Source organism: Acomys russatus, chromosome 15, assembly GCF_903995435.1.
Source record: "Acomys russatus chromosome 15, mAcoRus1.1, whole genome shotgun sequence".
NCBI lineage: Eukaryota > Metazoa > Chordata > Mammalia > Rodentia > Muridae > Acomys > Acomys russatus.
In genome coordinates, this window is record NC_067151.1 from 57,276,699 (window position 1) to 57,298,502 (window position 21,804).

The window sequence follows — 21,804 nt, forward strand, 5'->3', positions numbered from 1 at the left end:
CTAGCCTGGCAGTTGCTTGGTATATGCTAGCCTGGGTTTGGGATAGCTGTGTCAGGACTGTGGTGTAAGAATACCAGCACCAATGTTGTGCGTACACACACACACACACACACACACACACACACACACACACACACACACACACACACAGTCCAGGACCCATGTGGCCCCTCCATCAGCCTGGGACTCACCAGGAAGGGCCTATTTATTTGTCTCATTTAGTGCTTGTCTTAGTTAGGGCTTAGTTCTATTGCTGTGATGAAATAGCATGACCAAAAGCAAGTTGGGGAGGGAAACTTTATGCCTCCACATCACTTTTCATCATCAAAGGAAGTCAGGACAGGAACTCAAGCAGGGCAGGAACCTGGAGGCAGGGGCTGATGCAGAGCCATGGAGGGATGCTGCTTACTGGCTTGAGTCCCACGGCTTGCTCAGCCTGCTTCCTTATAGAATCCAGGACCACCTGGCCAGGAATGACACCACCCAAAATGAGCTGAGGCCTCCCCCATCAATCATTAATTAAGAAATGCCTTATAGGCTTGCCTACTGTCTGATTTTATGGAGACTTTTTTGTTTGTTTGGTTGGTTGGTTTTGGATTTTCAAGACAGGGTTTCTCTGCGTAGCCCTTGCTGTCCTGGAATTTACTCTGTAGACCAAAGATCCCCCTGCCTCTGCCTCCTGAGTGGTAGAATTAAAGGCATGAGTCACTATGTCTAGCTCCAGGAGGCATTTTCTTAATTGAGGTTCCCTCCTCTCAGATGACTTTAGCTTGTGTCAAGGTGACATAAACCTATCTAGCACAGGGCTCAGAGACTGCCAGATTGTCCTACTGATTTTTCTAAATGTATTTTTATTTCCCCATAAAAAATGAGAAGAGGCATGGTGACTAATATTGGGATATTTTCAATTGTTTACTTTCTCACTGGGATAAGTCTGGTCCTACTTTGTCTTCCTTCCCCTTCTCCTGTTTTTCCTCCCCTTCCTCAATCTGCCTCTTCCCCCATCTCCTCCTCCCCTTCCTCAATTTGGGTCTCCAGTTAAAAACCTAACGTTGTTATCCCCAACAATCGAGCCATTCATTTTGTTGCCCAGGGGCTGGAAATGTTCCATCCACCCGCCAGCTGCAGTCACTGTTGGTCCCCCCCCATGGAGAGCCCCACAGCACACTTGTGATCTGCAGATGGAGATGAAGTCAGGGTGCCCTCGATACGGAGTTGGTACACAGCAAGTACAACAGTGAGACATATGCAAGGTTCTCATGTGCTGTAGCTAGGCATGGGCAGGTGTCAGGTATAGACATCAAAGCATCACTGAAAATGCTAATCAAGGAGCACTCATAGGCTAGCTGGGAGCTGGAGAAATACTTCACAGAGTTGGCTTTCTGGACAGAGTGACAATGGAGGGCCACAGGGGATTTTCTCCTCCTTAAAATCATTACCAACAGGAGCTGGATCGATGACTCCTCAGTGGATAAGAGTGTTTGGTGTTTTTCCAGATTACCTGAGTACGGTTCCCAGCCTCCACATCAGGGAGCTCCCAGTTTGCCTGTAACTTTAGCTCCAGACATCTGATGCATTCTCTGGCCTTCTTGGGCACCTACAACCACTTGTACATACTTACGTGTACACATGCACACATGCACACACACACAGGTGCAAGTGCATACATTTTTTTCAATCTTCATAAGTGTTATGGTCTAGATACCACACAAAACCTTGCATAAGTTCACACATGCATTATGCACACACAGAAATAAAGCCATATGCTTTTTGAAGCTTAAACCACACAAGAAAAATCACAGGTTGAAAAATTGCTCCCACTGGGAAGTGGAGACAGGAGACAAGAAGAGCAGCGGCACACAATCACCCCCAGAACTCTACCCCAAATAGACAGCTGGGATGAAATCAAACTGGGCTTACCAGTTCCATCTTGGTCAGCAGAGCCTAATATACAGTTGTCATTGGAGAGCCTGCCAATCCATGCTAAACTGGCTTCTCAGGGCTCGTTAGAGAAGCAAGCAGGACGTATGTGAGGTGTGCATTAAAGAGCACGGGTGCTCTGCCTTCTGAAGCCGGTGGGCCCCTGGGATGGATTTCTCACGAGAAGCCATGTGGTCCTATCAGCGTGAGCTGTGTCCGAATAACAAGCTCTTTTCAAGAGACGTTTACTTCATAACGTGAACGAGAAGCCTCCACTCCTGCAGCGTTTGTGTCAGTGAAAATCTCTTCAGGTATTTTTAATTAGTTCTAGATTAGAGCCAGGAAACAAAGCAGTACTTTACTTAAAAAAAAAAAAAAATGTGTGTGTGTGTGTGTGTGTGTGCGTGCATGCTATGCATGTGTGTGTGTGACAGAGAGAGAATGCATACCTGTACATGCATGTGGATGCCAGAAGAGGGCATTAAATATCCTCTTCTATTTCTCTCCCCTATTCTTCTGAGGCAGGGTCTCTTTCTGAGCTTGCTTCACTAGCTAGGCGGGAAGCCAGGAGGCCACGCAATCCTTCTGATTTTCCTGCCTTGGAGCTGGGGTACCAGGCGCACATGGAACACCCAGCTTGTCATGTGGGTGCTGGGTTGCAAACTCCAGTTCTCAAGATCATACAACAAGGGCTTTTAGCTGCTGAGCCAGCTCTCCACCTTCCAAGCCCTTAAACACATTTTAACCACACAGTTAAATCAGCCACTATGTATCGTATGTATACATTCCAAGGGACACTTTTGGCACCTTTCAGTGCATTTAACTGACTGTGAAAAAAATGGAAGGATTAACACTCACTTATTTCAAAGTCTATAGTATAGTCTTAATAAGTTATGAATATTAGGATGGACATGTTGGCATGTGCCTATGATCTCAGCTCTGGGAAGGCTGAAAAAGGAGCATCTGGAGTTGAAGGGCAGCCTGGACTGCACAATAAAACCCTGTCACAAGCAAGCAGGCAGATGAGCGTCACCACTGCCTAATGTGTATATTATTGAGACTAATGTATAGCCATTTGTGCATTTAAAAAGATTTATTTACTTATTATTTATATAGCATTCTGCACGTGAGCCTGCAGGTCAGAAGAAGGCACCAGATCTCATTATAGTTTTGAGCTACCATGTGGTTACTGGGAATTGAACTCAGGACCTTTGAAAGAGCAGCCAGTGATCTTAACCTCTGAGCCATCTCTCCAGCCCCATTTATGCATTTTTAGTTCGAAAGAAAGGACTGTTCTTTAATTTAATAGGTGACAATTATTTATCACCTGTTGTGTCATCACATAGAAATGACAACAAATTACTACCACACCAGCTGTTTTCTTGACAAATACATTGTGAAAACAGTCTCGGTGAAAATAAAGTAACCCTTATGTATTCAGTGTATCACAGATAACTATCACATATATGGAAAGATTTGGTATTATTTTTCCTGTTTCTGTGTGTGTATGTGTTTGTGTGTTTGCATGGCTTGCTTTTTTTGTGAATGTGGCATAATTTATTTAACTAGTTCCCTAATGTAGGTAAATCAATACCAAAAATAAATGCTAGCCAAAAAATCCTTGCACACAGCTGTGGTGTAGAATTTAGTGGAAGAATGCTTGCTCAGGATTGATGAAGTCCTGGGTCTACTTCAAGCAAAACACACACACACACACACACACACACACACACACACACACACACACACACACCACTTCTGGTCAGCAGAGCCTAATGTACAGCTGTCATTGGAGAGTCTGATGATCCATGATAAATTGGCTTCCCAGGGCTCGTTACAGAAACAAGCAGGACATATGTGAGGTGTGCATTAATGTGCACTGCACGGCTGTTCTTCTTTTCCAGATGGTGGGCCCCTGGGATAGATTTCTTAAAGAAGCCTCCACATGGTACATACACATCCACAATTTCCCCCCTTTTTAAATGTTTATTCATATACAGCTAACCATATGTATCCTGAAAATCACCATAGACAAGCCAAGAAATAACTAAGTGGCGAGACGCATGGCAAATGAGACTGCGCCCCTGAGCCAGAGTGTCTGCAGGAGAGCAACTCCAGAAAGAAGAATTTTCCCCTGTGATAGGAGCTTGCATCTGCAAACCCCCCATCCAGACAACGGAGGCAGGAGGACTAATGCGAGTTCAAGGCCAATCAGAGTGATAAAGCGAGAACCTGTCTCAAGAAACCAAGCAACCGAGACAGTAGAAGATGTAGCTCAGTCTCTGCAAGGCTGGCTTCTTTGACGGGAGTAACCCACAGGTGACTCTGTCTTACTGTCTGAAGCATGTAGATTGGTCCAAAGCCTGAACTCTCTCGCTGTTGCGTTTTCCTCACTCTTTGTCTTTGTTGATAGCCCTCCTAGTTTCACTCCTAGTGTCCATGGGATGCAGCCTATGGCATTCCCCCCACAGTCTTCTCACCCCAGAGGGAAGAAGTGTTGGGAGGGTCCCAGATACTCTCAGTATTAAAGCTGGACTGAAAACACATCCCTTGGGAAAGACCCCACTGCAGTGTCAGCCATGGAAACAAGCAAGACTTTCAACAAACATTGTTTCTTTGCTATTTGGGTAGATAGCTTTTGATCCTTTTGTGATAGAAAAGCCTTTATTCAGAACTTTTTCCCCCGTCACAGTTTGCCATTGCACCATGCTAAAGTCCCAGCATACTCCTCAATGAGTTGTCTGTTGAGAGCCCTTTTCTCTCTGATTGCCAAGTCTGAAAACAATGAGTTTCTTCAGCAGGCCACATTTGTACAGCAGGGCCATGAGTGAGTGTATTCCTTTGTGCTTTCATTGGCTTGGTTGTATGTGATAAGGGACCATATTCTTAAAACACAGAATTGACCATGAGGAATAAAAAGCGAGAGAATCCAGCTATGTTCTTCATCTTCCTGGACTCTGTGTGTCCTTGAGTCACCAACACAGGGCTTTAAAGGGAACTGACCGAGGTCTTATGGGTTCTAATGAATAGAGCCCAAAGCTAATGCTGCAGCATTTCTATTCCTGATATCATTATAAGCTAACTTCACCGCATACACCCATCAGGCCCTAGAGTAAAGGGGTGTGTGTATGTGAGTGTGTGTGTGTGTGTGTGTGTGTGTGTGTGCGCGCACTTGTATGTATATAGTGAAAATTGAGGCTGGAGAGATTGCTCAGTGGTTAAAGCGCAAGCCACGAAAGTGTCAAAACTGGAGTTCAGATCCTCAGAACGCACGTAAATGTGGGCGCGTGACTAGTGGTCACCTATAACTCCAACCTCAAAAAGTGGAGACAAGGGATCTCCAGAGCAAGACAGACAGACAGACAGACTGCCTATACCGGTGAGCTCTGGATTTCCCTGAGAGACCTTGACTCAATGAATAAGATGGAATGGAAGAGTCAGCAAGGATGATTCCTGCTATCCGCTTCAGGCTTTATGTGCGTTCACCTGCATACACATGCACACATAAGTGTGCTCACACAAATGCAGATGTGCACATACAGGTGTGCCTACATAAGTGCAGGCATACACACACATGTGCCTACATAAGTGCAGACATGCACACACATTTGCACACATGTGCCTGCACAAATGCAGATGTGCGCACACATACATGTGGTTCCATAAGTGTAGACATGCACACACATGTGTGCCTACACAAATGCAGACATGCACAAACAGAAAAAAAGACAAATTTGAAAATTGGACAGTTTTCACTTTAGAGAAAATACTTTATCTGTAGATTCTCACCAGAGTTTTGGTCTGGAATCCTGGGGTTAAAATTAAGGTCACACTGTATGTGTGCCTAGATCTGTTCCCTTGCATGCTCTTAAAATGACTGAAATCAAGCCAGGCGTGGTGGCACACACCCTTAATCCCAGCTCTCTCAGGAGGCAGAGGCAGGAGGATCTCTGAGTTTGAGGCTAGCCTTGTCTACCAAGTAAGTTCCAGGATAGCCAGGACTATACAGAGAAACCCTGACTCAAAACACAAACAAACAAACAAAGATCTAAATCAGTTTCATCTACCCAAGCTAGAAGGCTCCTCCTCATGAGCATCACCTTCCCCTGCCCTGAAGTGATGATGAGGGGAAAACCAGGGCCTCTAGCATGCTGCACCAGCCTCTGCCACTGAGTCACACCCCAGCACCAACGAGCTTTTTACACTTAGAAGAAACCAAATGCTCCCAGGAATGAAAAATCCTTCCCACACTGCCTTCTGGAGGTGGGGGGTGGGGTCACTCAAAGAAAACCTGGCTAACTGCCAGGTCATCCTACAAAGTCTGCCAGTATAGATCTCCAAGCACCCAGAAAAGAAAAGGGCTGAGTCAAAACAAAACAGAACACAGAGAAAACTCAGAGACACAGACAAGAAATGTGTGTGGGCAAAGTTGGGAGGGCAAAAAGAGGGACTCTGGGTTGGTGGGTGATGGCGCACGCCTTTAATTCCAGCACTTGGGAGGCAGAGGCAGGCTGATTGCTGTAAATTTGGGGTCTACAAAAGCGGGTCCAGGACAGTCAAGGCTACACAGAGAAACCCTTTCTTGAAAAAAAAAAAAAAAAAAAAAGAGGGACTCTGAAGCACTCTACTGTTTTAGCAGCATAAAGCTATCACAACCCTGAAGCAAAGGCCTGCATTTCCAAAGTCAGGAAAAGTACCTTAGAAACAAAACCCTGAAAAACAAAAGATCTTGTGGCATAGCACAGAAGCAACTCACAGGAAGAGAACATGTGTGGGTTTTTGTTTTTTGTTTTTTAACAGACTGGAGTTCCAGTAGAGAGGAAGAGGAAATGCAGGGAGGAAAAGCTGGGTATCCCACCCCCCCAACACACACAAACTTTCAGAAAAGTGTGAGCCTGTATATTGAAAAGGGCCAAGTGGTCAAAATGGTTAATAAATAACACTGAAACTGTGGCGAATCCCCGAGAAATGCCATAACACAGAGGCTGACTCCTTTTGTGTCAGTCAAGACAAACTCAAAGGAAATAGGGGGTGTGTGGGCGCGAGGGGGGGAAGAGCTGGGAGAAATCATTCTGAAAAATATGTAAAAGGGTCCTTAAAAGAGGCACCTCAAAAGCACAGTGCATCGACTGTGACCAACTCACATTCTACTATGCAGGGGCAGTGCTTGTGAATAGAGTGCAGATAGAAACAACTTCTAACAAAGGTGTAGTGAAATTCTATTTATTATTCCAAATAAATAAAAATAGTGGAATATGTGAACACACACAGGAATAATAAAGTAATGGAAACACATGCTCCTGTGGATTCAATGAATTTTCACAAAAAAATCTGGAAGATGTAACCCTCTGTGCACAGCATAGGATGTTCTTTTATTTACAGCGCCATCAGCCTTCCAGAAAGACCAGAGGCTAATAGGGTGTGCACTACAGACCACCCGTGTTCACACAAGCCATCTTGGGAGCCAGTCACATGGATTTTAAGAAATGTTTTCAAACTAACCTCCCACCTCTGATGGTCTCTGATTTTTAGAGATGGGAAACACTTTGCATATTTGTTATATGTGTGTGCAGATACACATACACGTGCAGGTATGCATGTGTGTATGTGTATGTGTGTGTGTGTGTGTGTGTGTCTGGAGGTCAGAGAAGAGAACAACCTTAGGTGTCATCCTAGGAACATTGTCCACCTTTATTTGGACACTAGGTCTCTGGCTGGCTTTGAGTTTGTCAAGTAAGCCAGGCTGGTTGACCAGTGACTCTCATGGACTCCCATTACCAGCAAGTGTCACCATACTTGGCTTTTCCATTTGAATTCTAGGGATTGGATTTAGGTCCTCAAATTTGCAAGCCAAGCACTTGAGTGAGGAGCCATTCCCCAGGCCCAAATATTTGTGTGTGTCAGTGGTAGGTTGTGTTCTGGCATGTACAGTCCTCTTGGGGCCGTCATGACAGGCCCCCTTTAGGGGGTTGAATGACCCTTTCACATCGGGCCACCTAAAACCACGGGAAAACACAGATCTTTACATTATGATTAATAGCAGTAGCAAAATTACACTTATGAAGTAGCAATACAAATAATTTTATGCTTGGGGGGGCATCACCACAACATGACAAATTATATTAAAGGACCACAGCATTAGGAAGTTTGAGAAGCATCGCCTTATGACATCACACACACACACACACACACACACACACACACACACACACACACAAATAATAACAAGCAAGCAAGAACACATTGGCAGGGTCTAGGTCTGCAGTGTAGACTCAAAACTTAAACTTACCTTCCCTGTCTCCCCAGACTATATTTGAATAATAGTGATGGAATTCTCCAAAATATATGCCACTAAACTAGCAAAAAAAAAAAAAAAAAAAAAAAAAGAACAACACAAAAAACAAAAACAAAAACAAAAAGGTGGGCTATGGACAGACGGGAAGTCCCTTTAAATGTGGAGATCAGAAGGTGGGCTGCAGGGTACCTGCAGACAGACAGTTGTGACAGATGACTAGAAGGAAGGAGCCCTAATTTCTTTTTAAAATCAAATCAAAGTTATTTTCTAATTGGTGCCATAGAAACACACACTAGAGCACATTTAGCGGGGTACCACACGAGTCTGCGAGATGTGTATGTACTGTGTGTGGTGCTTACATCAAATTAAACACACTTAATTTCCTCAAGCATTCATCATTTACTTAACACACTATAAAAGGCCTTTTCAAAATAACGTTTTAAAATTTCAATGAACTTTTTGAAGTATTAAAATTTGACTTCTAGAGACAAGTAAAAGGAAATGAACCCAGGCAGACAGACACTCGAGGGCTCTCTTTGGAACTTCTCAGAATCAGAGAGCTTTGGCCGGAAGAAATCCCTGCTTCCTCCTCAGCACAGGTGGCTGGCCCTTGGTGTACCACCATTGTGATAAAATAGTCCCAAGTCCTACTTCTCTGTGGAGAAATCAGGCAGAGTCTCATCTTGTCTTCGTTCTGATGACAATACTCATCGTGGCTTACTCATCTGTGCCCTGTGAGCCAAGCTGGACCCTTTGCAGCAATTGCCATAGTCTTTAAAACAACCTACAGTGAGTCCCCAGCCCCCCACGCCCCTCCCCACCCTCCACCCCACCTCAGACACCCGACCTATGATATTCCCTATTTCTATCAGAAGTAAGTGGCCAAACTCCACCTTCCTCAGCCCCCTGGTCCTCTGCCTCTGTGTACTGTCTCTGCTTTCCTCTCTAGATAGACAAGTCCCCGGAGCCAACAACCTGACAGCCGCAGCTCCCAGCCTTGGCATGGACGGGCTGACACCTGGCCAGCTCCTGGTTAGCAGTCTACCAGCACTCATAGCAAGTCTTTGTTTCATTCTGTGTCTGGCTGTCGTGTGTGACTCTTTCTTCTAAACACAGTGATAAGAGCTAATTTTTAAAAATTGCCAAATGTCCCCATTTAAAAACAAAAGTCCTTCTGGGGGAAACAGGGATTACTTAATTATTTAAAATTTTTTTGTATTTCTGTTGCCTGTTATATATAACTATGTGTTAGCAAGGTAATTTTATTTCTAGCTTGTCATTATACAATATTGAGAATAATCTGCTTTAAAATAAAATGGGACTGGCCATAGTGGCACACATCTTTAATTCCAGCACTTGGGAGGCTGAGGCAATGAATCTCTGTGAGTTTAAGACCAGGCCAGTCTACATATATAGTAAACGTCAGGCCAGCCAAGTCACACAGTCAAACCCTGTCTCAAAAAAAAAAAAGTGGTGGAATATAGTTTAGTAGGAGATAACTTGCATAGCATGTGCCAGGCCCTGGGCTTTATCTCCAGAGCGGCAAATGAAAAAATAATGTAATTATTAATGATAATAATTCATAAAATATCATTCTGATGGGGTCATTGTTTTAAAAACCAATTATGGTTCATAATATTGGCCTCACCTGTATTACTCATGGATGCACAGTTGCATATCATGTGTCATGTTTTTTCTTTAATGATTTTTCTGCTGCTGTCATGAGTAACTTCAGAAGAATAGATTAATATTGCCTCTTCTTTCTCCCCATCCCCCCCCACACTCACATAAACATTTTGTGTAGTATCAAATTTGTTAAAAGAATAAGAGCCAACAGGAATGTCGTAAAATAGAAAGGCAACTGGATAAACTACCTTTAGGAACGTCACACGGTGATTATATAAATATACTCTCAACTCTGTCAAGCCAGAGAAGGACAGAAGTTGATGTCCTGAGTCCTGGGATGGGACAGCTAGTGATGCTTAGCAGGTATCCAGGGATGAAGCAGGAAGAACAGTGAGTGTCAGCAAGGGCCAACACTGACATGCACTCCGCAGGATGGCCTCATGTTTGATAAAAGCCTACAGAGAGAGGAACTCTGGGTAGAGCCTGAGGCTGCTCAGTGGTTACAAGTGGGCCCTGGCAGGGCATCAAACAAGAGTCAGCACTCCAGCAAATCTCCCCTCATCCTTGGGAACTGGTCCAAGTTGGCAGCAGAGGCTGCCAGGGTGGAATTAATAATCTACAACTCCAGGAAAAGGGGCAGGCTTTCTTTCTTTCTTTCTTTCTTTCTTTCTTTCTTTCTTTCTTTTTAATGCAGTCACCAAGAGAGGATAGTACACAAGGCCAGGGCATCCTGGCCATGCCTGAGACTTTGGCACCTCAGTGTCAGGGATGCTGTGGACTCTGTCCTTCCAAGACAGAGACTTCTGGGTTTCCTCACAAAGAATCCAACCAAACACTTGGGTCCACTTCCTTCCCTCCACTATGGGAGGCTTCCAGTTTCCAGCTTCTTGCTTTTAGCTTCAGAATGCCCTCCTGTTTCAACAACAGCCAAACAGATGGGTGGTGACTCGTGAATTTTTGGTGGGTTCTGAGGTGGGGGGACAGGACGGGACTGAGACACTTGAGGAGTTTTCTCCACCAATGAAGGAAACGTGGCCCCGATGTCTCCCATCACTATGGTTCTGTTTGCAGCAGAGCCCACAGAATGTGGAAACAGAAAGTGCTAGAGACTGCTGACTCTGTTGATACACAGAGCTGCCTTCTGAGTGCCAGCACTAGGGTATGAGCTCAGGCCATCTGCACAGAGGCTCCGTCATTTTGCTCAGACATTCAGTGTCACCATAGATGGCTCTCAAGGTGTCATCGCTGGGGAGGGAGTAGTGTACCATCCTGTCTTGGCACCACAGTGGGGAAAATAACTGGAAAGAAACAGGTGTTCGGCTCTCTATCAGCAAAGCCATGCCCCCAGCCCATACTCTTAGTATCTGCCCGCAAACATCCAAATAAAATTCAACAGCCTTTTCACCAAAGGTACCAGCATACCAGAGAAAAGTCTATCTCTTTCATACATGAGTGAGAATGGCCCCACAGACTCATCTATTTGAACGCTTACTCAGCAACAAATGGAACTGTTTGAGATGAACTAGGAGGTGTGGCCCGATGGAGGAGGTGAGTCATTGGATATGGGCTTGGAGGTTTCAAAAGCCCACTCTCTCTCTCTCTCTCTCTCTCTCTCTCTCTCTCTCTCTCTCTCTCTCTCTCTCTCTCTCTCTCTCTCTCTGTGTGTGTGTGTGTGTGTGTGTGTGTGTGTCTATGTCTCTCTCTGTGTCTCTGTCTCTCTGTGTCTCTGTCTCTCTCTGTCTCTCTCTCTCTTTCTCTTCTCCCACTCCCTCTCTCCCTCTCACTCCTTTTTCAGCAACATACCTGCCTGCCACTATGCTTCCCCACCATAATGCTAATGGACTAACCCTCTAAAACTATAAGCAAGCCCCTAAGTCAATGCTTTCTTTTCTAAGGGTTGCCATGATCATGATGTCTGTTCATAGCAATACAACAGTAAGACAATGATGGTGAAGAACTTGATGTCTATGTATAGAAGAGCGAGTGAACCTTGGCCTCTCCCCCATATCCTTCAACTTACAAAACGCAACGTAAGTGACTTAAAGGGGATGGAAATATGACTTAATGGTAAACACTTGCCTATTATGTGTAGGGGCCTGGATTTGACCCCCAACACTGAACAGCAACAACAGCAGCAACAAAAACCAAGCAACCAACCAAACAAGTCCATTAGTCTTTTTAGACTTAACAGTTTTGCACAAGACTATGGAAGTACTAGAACCAAACAGGGGATGAACTTCAAGTGATTGCCTGGGTGAGCATTTCTTTCTTTCTTTCTTTCTTTCTTTCTTTCTTTCTTTTATAATAAGACCTTAGAAGTCTTATTAAAACAGAAACAAAAGTAAAAACAAAGTAGATGGGCTTACATCAATCTAAAAGGCTCTGCACCATCAGTAGACATCACAGTGTCGTGAGAACCAACCGCAGAGGAGACACTATACAGATTGCCCATCTGAGCCAGAGTTAACATCCAGAACACACAAAGAAACTAACATCTCAATAGCAAGAAACATAGAATCTCATTTTAAAATAGACCAAAATCATTTCCCAGCAGAAGATGTACATTTCAGGAGACCAGATTTCTAAGAACTATCTGCAAAAAATGATGCCAAGGAGTGGGGGAAAGGGTGGAGAGTGTCCAGAGTTGTACAAGGTAAAACTTACCAGAGACCTAAGAAGATGAGCTAAGGCATCAGCAAGAGCAGAGGGTCCTGGGATCCTGAGGGAGGAGGGATCTTAAGCTAGACAGAGTAGCTGCATAAAGCTGACTTTTCTTCAACACGTGTCAACATGACCCACACTGGTTAAAAAAAAAAAAAAACAAACAAACAGTCTATGCATTGCCTAAAACATTTAGTTGACTGTTGTAATGACTTTGTTTTTCTTACAGGGCTTAGAATGTGTGCCAGGGTTACCTGGCAAGCAAAATGGTAGTTACCAAGATGGCTGGCTAGGTAAAGCCGGGTCACAGTGACATACACGGAGTGACTGAAAAACAAAAACAAACAGGCAAACAAAGAACCAAATCAGTTGCACTGATTATCAGAGACTCCAAATCAAACCCACAAGAATATATCAGCTCACCCTGGCTCAAGTGTCTGTGATCAAAAGTCAAGAAGCCAGCATGCCAGTGAGGCTGTGGAGAGACCAGAACTGCTGTCTGTGATTGGTGGGAATGTAAGTAAAGTGTAACTATGGTGGAAAACAGTACAACACTCCTTAAAAAAACAGAATGCTGTCACTTGCATTCAGGAAATATACCGAGCACTGGATGACCTTACTCATGAGGAACCTAAGATCTGACGTCACAAAAGTAGAGAGCAGACGTTGGTCCTGGGGGCTGAGCGAGGAGGGGAGACAGCAGGATGAGTTTTGCCACTGGCATAAAATATGTAGATGGAATAAATAAATCCTGCTGTTCACACAGCAGGTGACTTCAGTTAACAAGATGTATTGCATTTTAAAATAACCAGAAGGGAGGGTTTCGAATGATCTTGTCACAGAGAAATTACTAAAGCTTGAAATTATAATATGCTAATTACCCCAGCTTGATCGTTACACAAGATAAATATGTATAAAACATTAAAGTGTACCCCATAAATATGTATGGTTAATAGACGTCAAATCAAACTGAACAAAACCAACACAGAACCCAGTCAAAATACAAGAGCCTTGGCCCAAGGGCCAGGCATGGAGAATACAGCCAAGACAGTCTACTCCAGTTTCTTGAATTATTTCTGCACCCAACAAGGACACTTCAAGCTGTGAAGAGTGGCATTAAACGCTTCCTCCTGGCTAATGGAGACACAACACTTTCGATTGCTTCTGTGGCTTAAAGGAAAACTCGAGATATAGTGAACTGAGAATAGATCTTATGTCACCATCCGTACTATTTATATACGGAAGGCACCCTGTGTTTTCTTACCCCCTGCCCATAAGCCCACTTTCCAGCCCAGGAGACAGACAGCGATGAGACTGTTCCTTCATTTCCAAGGCCCCAATGACCATTCCCACCTCCACGGGGGTGGGAGGAGAGGCTGCCAGGGAACTCTGTGGGGTTCAATTCAGGTAGGGAGACAAATGTGGTCAGTTTATGCAGACCAACCTCCTTCGATTCACAGCCAGAGAAGCCCCTAGAAAGCTATAGAATGCGTCTTCATTTCACTAATCCAGAGATCTCAGGCCAGAAAACAATGAGCCTTCCCAAGGAAGCCTTAAGGCTAGCCTGTGCCAGACCCTGTGTCCTACCAGCAGCACCAGGAAGAAAATGCGGGCAAAAAAAAAAAAAAGTTTATTTCTTGTTTCAAAAAAAGAAAGAATAAACTTCAAGGACTGAAGTTAGACGTCCTAGGACAACAGATAGCCCACCCGACACCACCCTCTGTGACCCTGCGCTGACCTTTTCTGAGAAGGCAAGGTCTGGTGAGGTTGCCCAATCCGGAGTGTAAGACAATTCTGGCAGGGGCGTTTTGTTTTGGCAAGCACAGTGCACTTTCAGATGTTTTAATTAGTTGCCAGCCTTTAAAAGATCTGGTGGTTTCACATGAACAGATTGAAAGCTAGGCTCCTGGCTCCCTCTGGCAGAGCTGGCTAGCCTGGGTGTAGGCGTCGGCTGTCCTCCTCAGTCAACCCCATCAGGCCACAGCTTCTCAACACTTCTCCTTCCTGCCTGTCCCTGCAGCAACAGACCTGGCCAACTGAGGCTTGAACAGGTGTCTCTCAATCTTTTCTTTTTTTTTTTTTAAATACATTGAGAGCTCTAAGAATAGATCCATCCCTGGGATCACGCCAAATGAGTTCAAATCCCAGCCTGAGAAATAACCTGAGTGTTCGAGTCTTAAAGGTCCAAGGTGTGAAGCCAGGCCTAAGAGTGGCCAGGCCTGAAAGGGTTAAGAGTGACTAAGGCAGGAAAAGTACGTAGCAACTTATTTTCTTCTAGATGTTCCTTGGTGGTGGACACCATTTTAGAATCTTTTTGTTAGATTCAATCTAACAAATTTCCTTGGCAGTAACAAAGTTACTTCTCTTTTTCTCCCTAAAACAGCCTTGGTTTTTGCCGTCACTGTTTTGGCCGTCCCATTCTCAATACTCAACTAATTTTTCCACAGTTTCTTCCAAGATCAGGGGATACTGGGAACAGCACCCCTTTATTTTAGTCAGTAGTTTCTGGTTTCTATGTCATACCTAATAAATACCTCAGAACCACATTGGTTGCTTTTCACAGAATTTAAACATAGTCGCAATCTGATTTCGATTAACAAGGAACTGAGAAACCACATAGTGGTGTGAAAACCAAGATATGGTGCAAATTCAAGTACCAAATATCAAGTCTCATTTTGGAGACATGACCATAATCCCATATGTAAAATTTAAGCTTTAGTTTCCTCCCTATAGACTACTTTATAATCTGTGAGTTTCTAAGCTGCATTTGGTTGGGGCTTTTCTGAATATTAAAGCATTCTGTGTGCTTTCCCCTCAAATCCTGCTTGCTCTTATTAAACCAACCCTTAAAGGTCAGGCTGATAAAAGATGCTCAGCCAAGACATAGAATTGGAAGATTGGCCCACACCTTAGCATGTCTCCTAAGCAGATCTGGAGATCGCTTGCTGTGTCCTGGTTAGGCCTGAGGAGATGGAGACCCAGAAAGTTCTAGCACTTGTTTATGGCCAGCATCCCCAACATGCACTAGTCCTGGATGTGTAGTACTTTCTAGGGAAGGCCACATCTTCCATGGCCCACAGCCAAGATGCTGCAAGCAGGACTCGAGAAATCACAGGGAAGCAAGCCTTGCCCAGAGAGCGGAGGAGAAGGCCGGGACAAGAGAGTAGACTTCTGAGCCAGATGGACATGAAAAGATAGCACAGTCTCTGAACATGGTGTTCAGAAGCCACTGGACTGTGTTGACCAGATTCCTCCAGAGAGATACAGACTCTAGAGAGGCCTTGATGTTGCCACGTTTGTAAAGTTGAACGTCTTGCCCAAAATTATATATATATATATATATATATATATATATATATATATATATATATATATATATATATATATAACTAAATCTAACGCCAAGGTTTCCTGTAGCAAGCAATGTCGGCATCAAACAAAACCCATCACACCCTTTCACAACATTCATTTGGCAAGAAAGGAGGGAATTGGAATCTTTTCTTTTGTCTCTAGTCTGAAGAAAGAGGAGGAGGAAGAAGGTGAAGAAGGAGAAGAAGAAAGGAAAGAAGGAAGGAAAAAAGAAAGAAAGAAAGAAAGAAAGAAAGAAAGAAAGAAAGAAAGAAAAAGAAAACCCTGCCCTGTAAGAACAAACACCATGTGGAGAAAACGGAAGAAGCCAGCTTGAAGCCTTACAGAGAGAGTAAAGACTCAGAACTCTGAAATCCTACCGCGATCCAGACCCAGGGGCAGTGAGCCTGTAGCCCAGCTAGGTGGCTTCGGGGAGGACTGAGTCAGTCCCTGCTCAGTGCACAAAGATCCCCATGGACGAGAAAACATAAGATATGTCTCACTGCTGTGAGTCAACCCTAAAGTGTGACTTCTCACCTTTCCCTAGTGGCTGGACAGGACTGTGCTGCCTAGGCCCTGGGTCCTTTTGTGTTGGGTCTGTCCTCACGCTATGCACTACCAACCTGCACCTAAAGCCCCTCCCCAGGCTTCCAGGGGTGCGGCCAGCTCGCTCCACCTCCAGATGACCAGACGTGGAGATGTGCACGCGAGTACCCTTAGCAGCTGGTCCCCTCTCCCGTCGCCGTCTAAGGCTTCCATTACCGAAGCCGTAAGTGTTCCGATCCTGTCGCCAGGCGCCTGCCCCTACCGCGGTGGCATATACTCACATTTCAAACGTTTGCCAAAGTGCCGGAACTCTGGTCACCAACCAGAACTACAAGGAAGCTCTGCAGGGCCGCTTTGCAGGCAGCAAGAAAGGACTAGCAGACGGCCATCTGGCAGCCCCTTATTTTCCGCGAGTTCCCCCAAAATGCTTCTCGGTGCCGCCAACGCAGCTGCCAGGTTTAATAACTGTGTCAGACAGCCTGCCCTTCCCCCTCCCCCCACCCTACCCTCTAAGGAGCCGCAGATGACAGGCGGGGGACTCAGCGCCTTTCACCGCAGTCTCCTAGCCTCGGCCGCAGGAAAGATTGCACAGGGACCCACTACGCCAAGATTCATATGCCAAACAGTCCTCTAGAAACCTCGTTTCTTTCCTATTCACTTGGAATATAAATCTATCTGATCGGTTCCCAGCAGCATTTCTTTCAGAAAACAAAGACGAATGAGCCAAACTCGGGACGAGTACAGTGCAGGTGAGCTAACCTGCATCTCAAACGGAAAGGACCTTATGCAGCCTCCTCCAGCCCGGTTCCTACTTGACTCCTGGGCCTTGGTGGGATGTCCTGGGCACCACGCGATGCGCAACAAGGCCATGCAACTGAGCCTCACGTTTTATTGGCGCACATCAACTCCCTCGTCTGTTCCTAGGACTCATTTCACCGGGACCTTACTGTGTGGGGACGTTCCGCTGCAGTTTATCCGCTTGGACCATTTCCAAAGCGAAAGTGGTTCCTGGAGACAAGCTGGAGACACCAAGCTCGGAGGAATCCGGGGTTCAGTGTTGCAAGTTCACCATCAAAGCCGAATATTCCACCGAAAGTAATGTTTTAGAGCAAGTACAAAGGCCGATCTTCTGAGCACACCACACCGCAGCCTAGCGGCCACGCCTCTCTGTCCCCCAAGGGTCCTCACCCTAACTGGCTCCTCCCCAGGACTCTTCTCAAGACGCTGCACCTGCTTCCACTCTACTGAGTGGTTGCCTTGGAAACCCTGGAGAGCTGGTGCTCCCCGCAGACACGCTGTTGCCCTGACAACAGCGACCCAGCGCTGGGCGTGCCAGGAAAAAATGTCAATGGATGCTGCTGTAAATACGGATTCAAGGCTCTATGGGGGACTGCTTGGTAGGGCAGGATTAAGAAAATAGCCATATTAGGGCATGCAGGCTGAGCCTAGGGAGCCTGGGTAGGGTCGGTGGGCATCACTGTCTGGGGACACTGTGTCGCTCCACCCCCTCTGCACCAAGTGAGTTTGGACTTGGCTGTAAAACAAACTCCATAGTTCTTTTAGTCTATCTCTTTCGTTCTGCTTACGATGTTTAAAAGGGATTTTTCAGCACAAACTGGCTCTCGGTAGGAATAAGCAGAAACCCACAGGTATGTTGGAAACAGAGTGAAGCCCTCCTGAGGATAATGGTTAACCATGGATGATGTCATATGCAGACATTCAAGAACTCCGGCTGTGATGAACACACGACTCCCAAACTTCATTCATTGTTTGAGAAAGCCTAAGAAACCTAACCATATTTATGAAAAACCTGAATGTGCATGCACCATCTTGAGATTCGGGTAAGGAGTTTAAACTTATCAAGCCGCAGACAGTCACTTCTGTTAAGGAAATAGGGCACCATGAAGATGAATGAGCTGAAAAGCAACTTCCTGGGCTAGGGCTTCAAAGACTGGCTAGGAATGCGGGAATGACCTGTACAGAAGAGCAAGTGAGTGTTTGCAACGTTCTGCTTCAAATAAGACAACGGAATAAAGGAAAAAGAGAATAATGTGTAATAAAACATTCAAAGCCCACAGATTAGACACTTAGAAAAATGCAAAAATGAGGTGACAGCTGACATTTTTCAAATGTCTAATCTATGCAACAGTGATGCAGAAACCAGAGGGATATTTACACAGCACTGACAGAAAATCACCATTGTATGAGTCAGGATTCTCTAAAGATAGAAGTGACAGAATGAGTGTCTATATTCCAGAGGTGGTTTATTGGATTTTCTTATGTAACATGGGCTAGGCAGTCCAACAATGTCTGTCTATACACTGGAAGGCTGGAGTGCCATGCCATGTGAAGCTAACTGCATTTATTAAGCCAAGTAAACTTCTTTGCTTTATAAGCATTCAGCCTCAAGTATTTCGGTACAGCAACAGAAAAGATGTCAACACACCTGTGCTTCATTTGTGTATGGCTTCCTTTTTGTCTTTAAGGCACCACAAGCTTGGGTCCCCTTAGACCATCTCCCGTTGGCCTTGTGAGATATTGTGACTGTGGAAGGGGTGTGTCTTCTCATGTTTCTCCTCACTCTAAAGGCAAGAGTTATCCAAAGGCTGGGGTCTTTAAGAGTCCCTATATACTATCCTGAGTAAATGAAATGATATATACATGTCAACTCAAAGATGTGTAGGCAGTTACTTATATCAACTTTGTTCATGGTCACTAAAAGCCAGTAGGAGCTCAAATGCTCATTGGTGATGAATCAATAGAAAACATTGTGGTGCCTTCATCCATTCATATACACTCAGCAACAGAGAGGGGCATTGGCCAACATACACAAAACTTGGAGAGATGCTAGATATTGTGCCTAGCAACTGGACCCTGACACAGAAGGCCACATAGGGGATGCCTGCATTAACATCCAAGAAACTCTGGAAAGGGCAAGACTAGTGTCAGGAAGCAGAGCAGATGGTGCTGGGGCCCGGAGGAGGAAATTCTGTGCAGCACAGCATGGTGTTCCAAGCTATGTGCTGACTGTGCTGCTGGTTACATGACTCTGAACGTTGCAGACCGTCAGTGAATTGCACAGCCAAAGTCAGCCAGTTTCACTGTAGCATCGAGTCTTACACCATCTTCTGCTGCTATGACCAAATACTAGAGACAGGGTAATCTATAAAGAATGCAGGTTTATTTAACTTAGGGTTCCAAAGGCTGAGAAGACCAACACTCAAGGGCTGCACTGGATGAGGTTTTTCTTAGTGACATAGACTCTGCAGATTTGGAGGGTGACAGAGGATATTATATTGTAAGAGGGACACACTGAGAGACGGAACCAAATTGGCTTTGTGACTGACCCATTCTTGAGACACCATTTCCATATTAACCAATTAACCCATGAATTGAAGGTCCACTGGCATAACCTTACCGCCCATTAAAGGCTCTGCCTGTTACCATGAATTTCAACAGCTGTTTTGAAGGGAGTGGTGGTTTGAATGAGCCCACATAGGCTCATATATTTGAACACTTGGTCACCAGTTGGTGGAACTGTTTGGGAAGGATTAAGGGGTGTGGCCTTGTTGGAGAAAGTGTGACCCCACTGGGGGTGAGCTTTGAGGTTTCAAATGTCCATGCCATTCCCAGTTATTTCTTTCTGCCTCCCGTTTGTGGATCAAGATGTGAACTCCCACCTACAGCTCCAGTGCCATGCCTTCCTACCAGCTGCCATGCTTCCTGCCCTGATGGTCATGGATTCTAACCCCTGAAACTGTGTGCCCCCAATACATCCTCTCTTCTACAAGTTGTTTTGGTTGTGGTATTTTATCAAAGCAATAGAAAGTTGAGGCAGTGGGGATCTTTGGTCTATAGCATACCTTAACAAAACAGACTAAAATTTTTTTTTTGTATATTTTATACATCAATTTAAGTTGTCATATTCATAGAGCAGGAGTTTCTCTGCACATACAATCCACAAAATTAAATCCACTGCCTTTCTTTCCTTTTCTTTCTCCTCCATACCTCCAAGCTAAATATAGAACCTAGGTATGGTGGGCAGGCACCCTACCACTGAGCTCCGGCTGTAGCTCCAGCTAAAATCTTCCTAACAGTGTCTACATTTGTCTATATGTCTCTTTCTCCCCCCCCCTGCCCCGCCCCATGCCCCACCCACTTTCTAATTCTTTCTCTCTGGTAGTAGATGGAAGCTAGGTTCCAGCACATGCTAGCCGAGCACCCTGTGCTATGCTGCACCTCCAGGCCCTGCCTGCATGGTTATCGGTGTTGCACAGCCATTTGGTCGCTGCCTAAGCCCTCTGTTCTAGAGCTCTCTAAAGGCACATCATGGATGTACCGTGCATGCCTGTGGTCATCGCTGTATTCCAAGGCTGGGCACATATTCAGCCCTGATAAATGTTTGCTAAATAAACAAACTCTGCCCCAAAGCAATAAGGAACCCTGGAAAAATCTGACCATGTGTCTTTTTTTCCAGCTCATCTTCAATTCCACGATCAGAATCTTTTCTAAGCCAGGATTGAAAGTTGGACGGTTAGGAACCATTTTGGTTCCATTACAATACAGGAACTGTTTGTCCCAACTGCTCTTCTCTGGGCTGGATGTGCAGTACAGACTCAGGGGGCCACCATGTGTGTTGCGGGGGGGGGGGGGTGAGGGAGGGGGGTACAGAGAAGCTTGGGGGAGGGGCATGTGTCTCTGAGCTGCTTTGCTGGCTGGTTCATTTCCTTCTGCTTCCAGTCTTCTCTGACCCTGGAGACTCAGGATGCTGTTTCATTCAAGGCTGAGAGTCCAGGTGGCCCTTTAAAGCATACACGATTCAATCAACCATTTTAAGAGTGTGCATCAAGGACAAAACCCTTTGAGATCGGGATGGATGTTAAGAGAAGACAAAAAACGCACAGGAGACAGGCTGTTAGACCTTCAGAGAAGCATGAGGTCAGAAGGCATTGGACATTTCTCTCCCAAGGAACCAATTAGGCTCATTGTTTATTTGAACTTGATCTTCAGTTATTTATCTACAAACACCGCACCTTCTTCCCTTCCAGGTCAGGAGCAAGTGTCCAGATCCTTCCTGCTTATTATGATCTCTCAGCAGAAACACACACACACACACACACACACACACACACACACACACACACACACGAGAGAGAGAGAGAGAGAGAGAGAGAGAGAGAGAGAGAGAGAGAGAAAGGAGGCAAGCATTTTTTCCCTCTGTCTATCCTATACAGCACATAAATATGTAGCCACAAACCAAATATTTGCTACTTTAAAAAAGTTTTACAAGACTGGGGCTCAAATCCAAAGTCTTATGCATCCTAGGCAAACACTCTGCCACTGAGCCCATTTGGGTGACCACTTTAAAATGTGGCATAGTGTCCACTGCTATTTGTGATCCCAAATCT

General features: G+C 45.1%; 1 protein-coding gene across 2 annotated transcripts in view; it reads right to left on the minus strand.

Annotated features, from left to right (window-relative positions):
• Trim2 (tripartite motif containing 2) overlaps positions 1–17,607 on the minus strand; it is a 144,211-nt gene extending 126,604 nt beyond the window's left edge. Inside the window, exon 1 of one of the 2 annotated variants that reach the window (XM_051157370.1) lies at positions 17,344–17,607. Coding sequence is in view for 1 of the 2 variants with exons in the window: in XM_051157366.1 (XP_051013323.1) it covers positions 17,156–17,266 (111 nt within the window). In the remaining variant the exon portion in view is untranslated. Of the gene's footprint in view, positions 1–17,155; positions 17,309–17,343 lie in introns of those variants that run through there. The other variant, XM_051157366.1, reaches the window with a different exon arrangement.
• Positions 17,608–21,804: the final 4,197 nt, after the last annotated feature.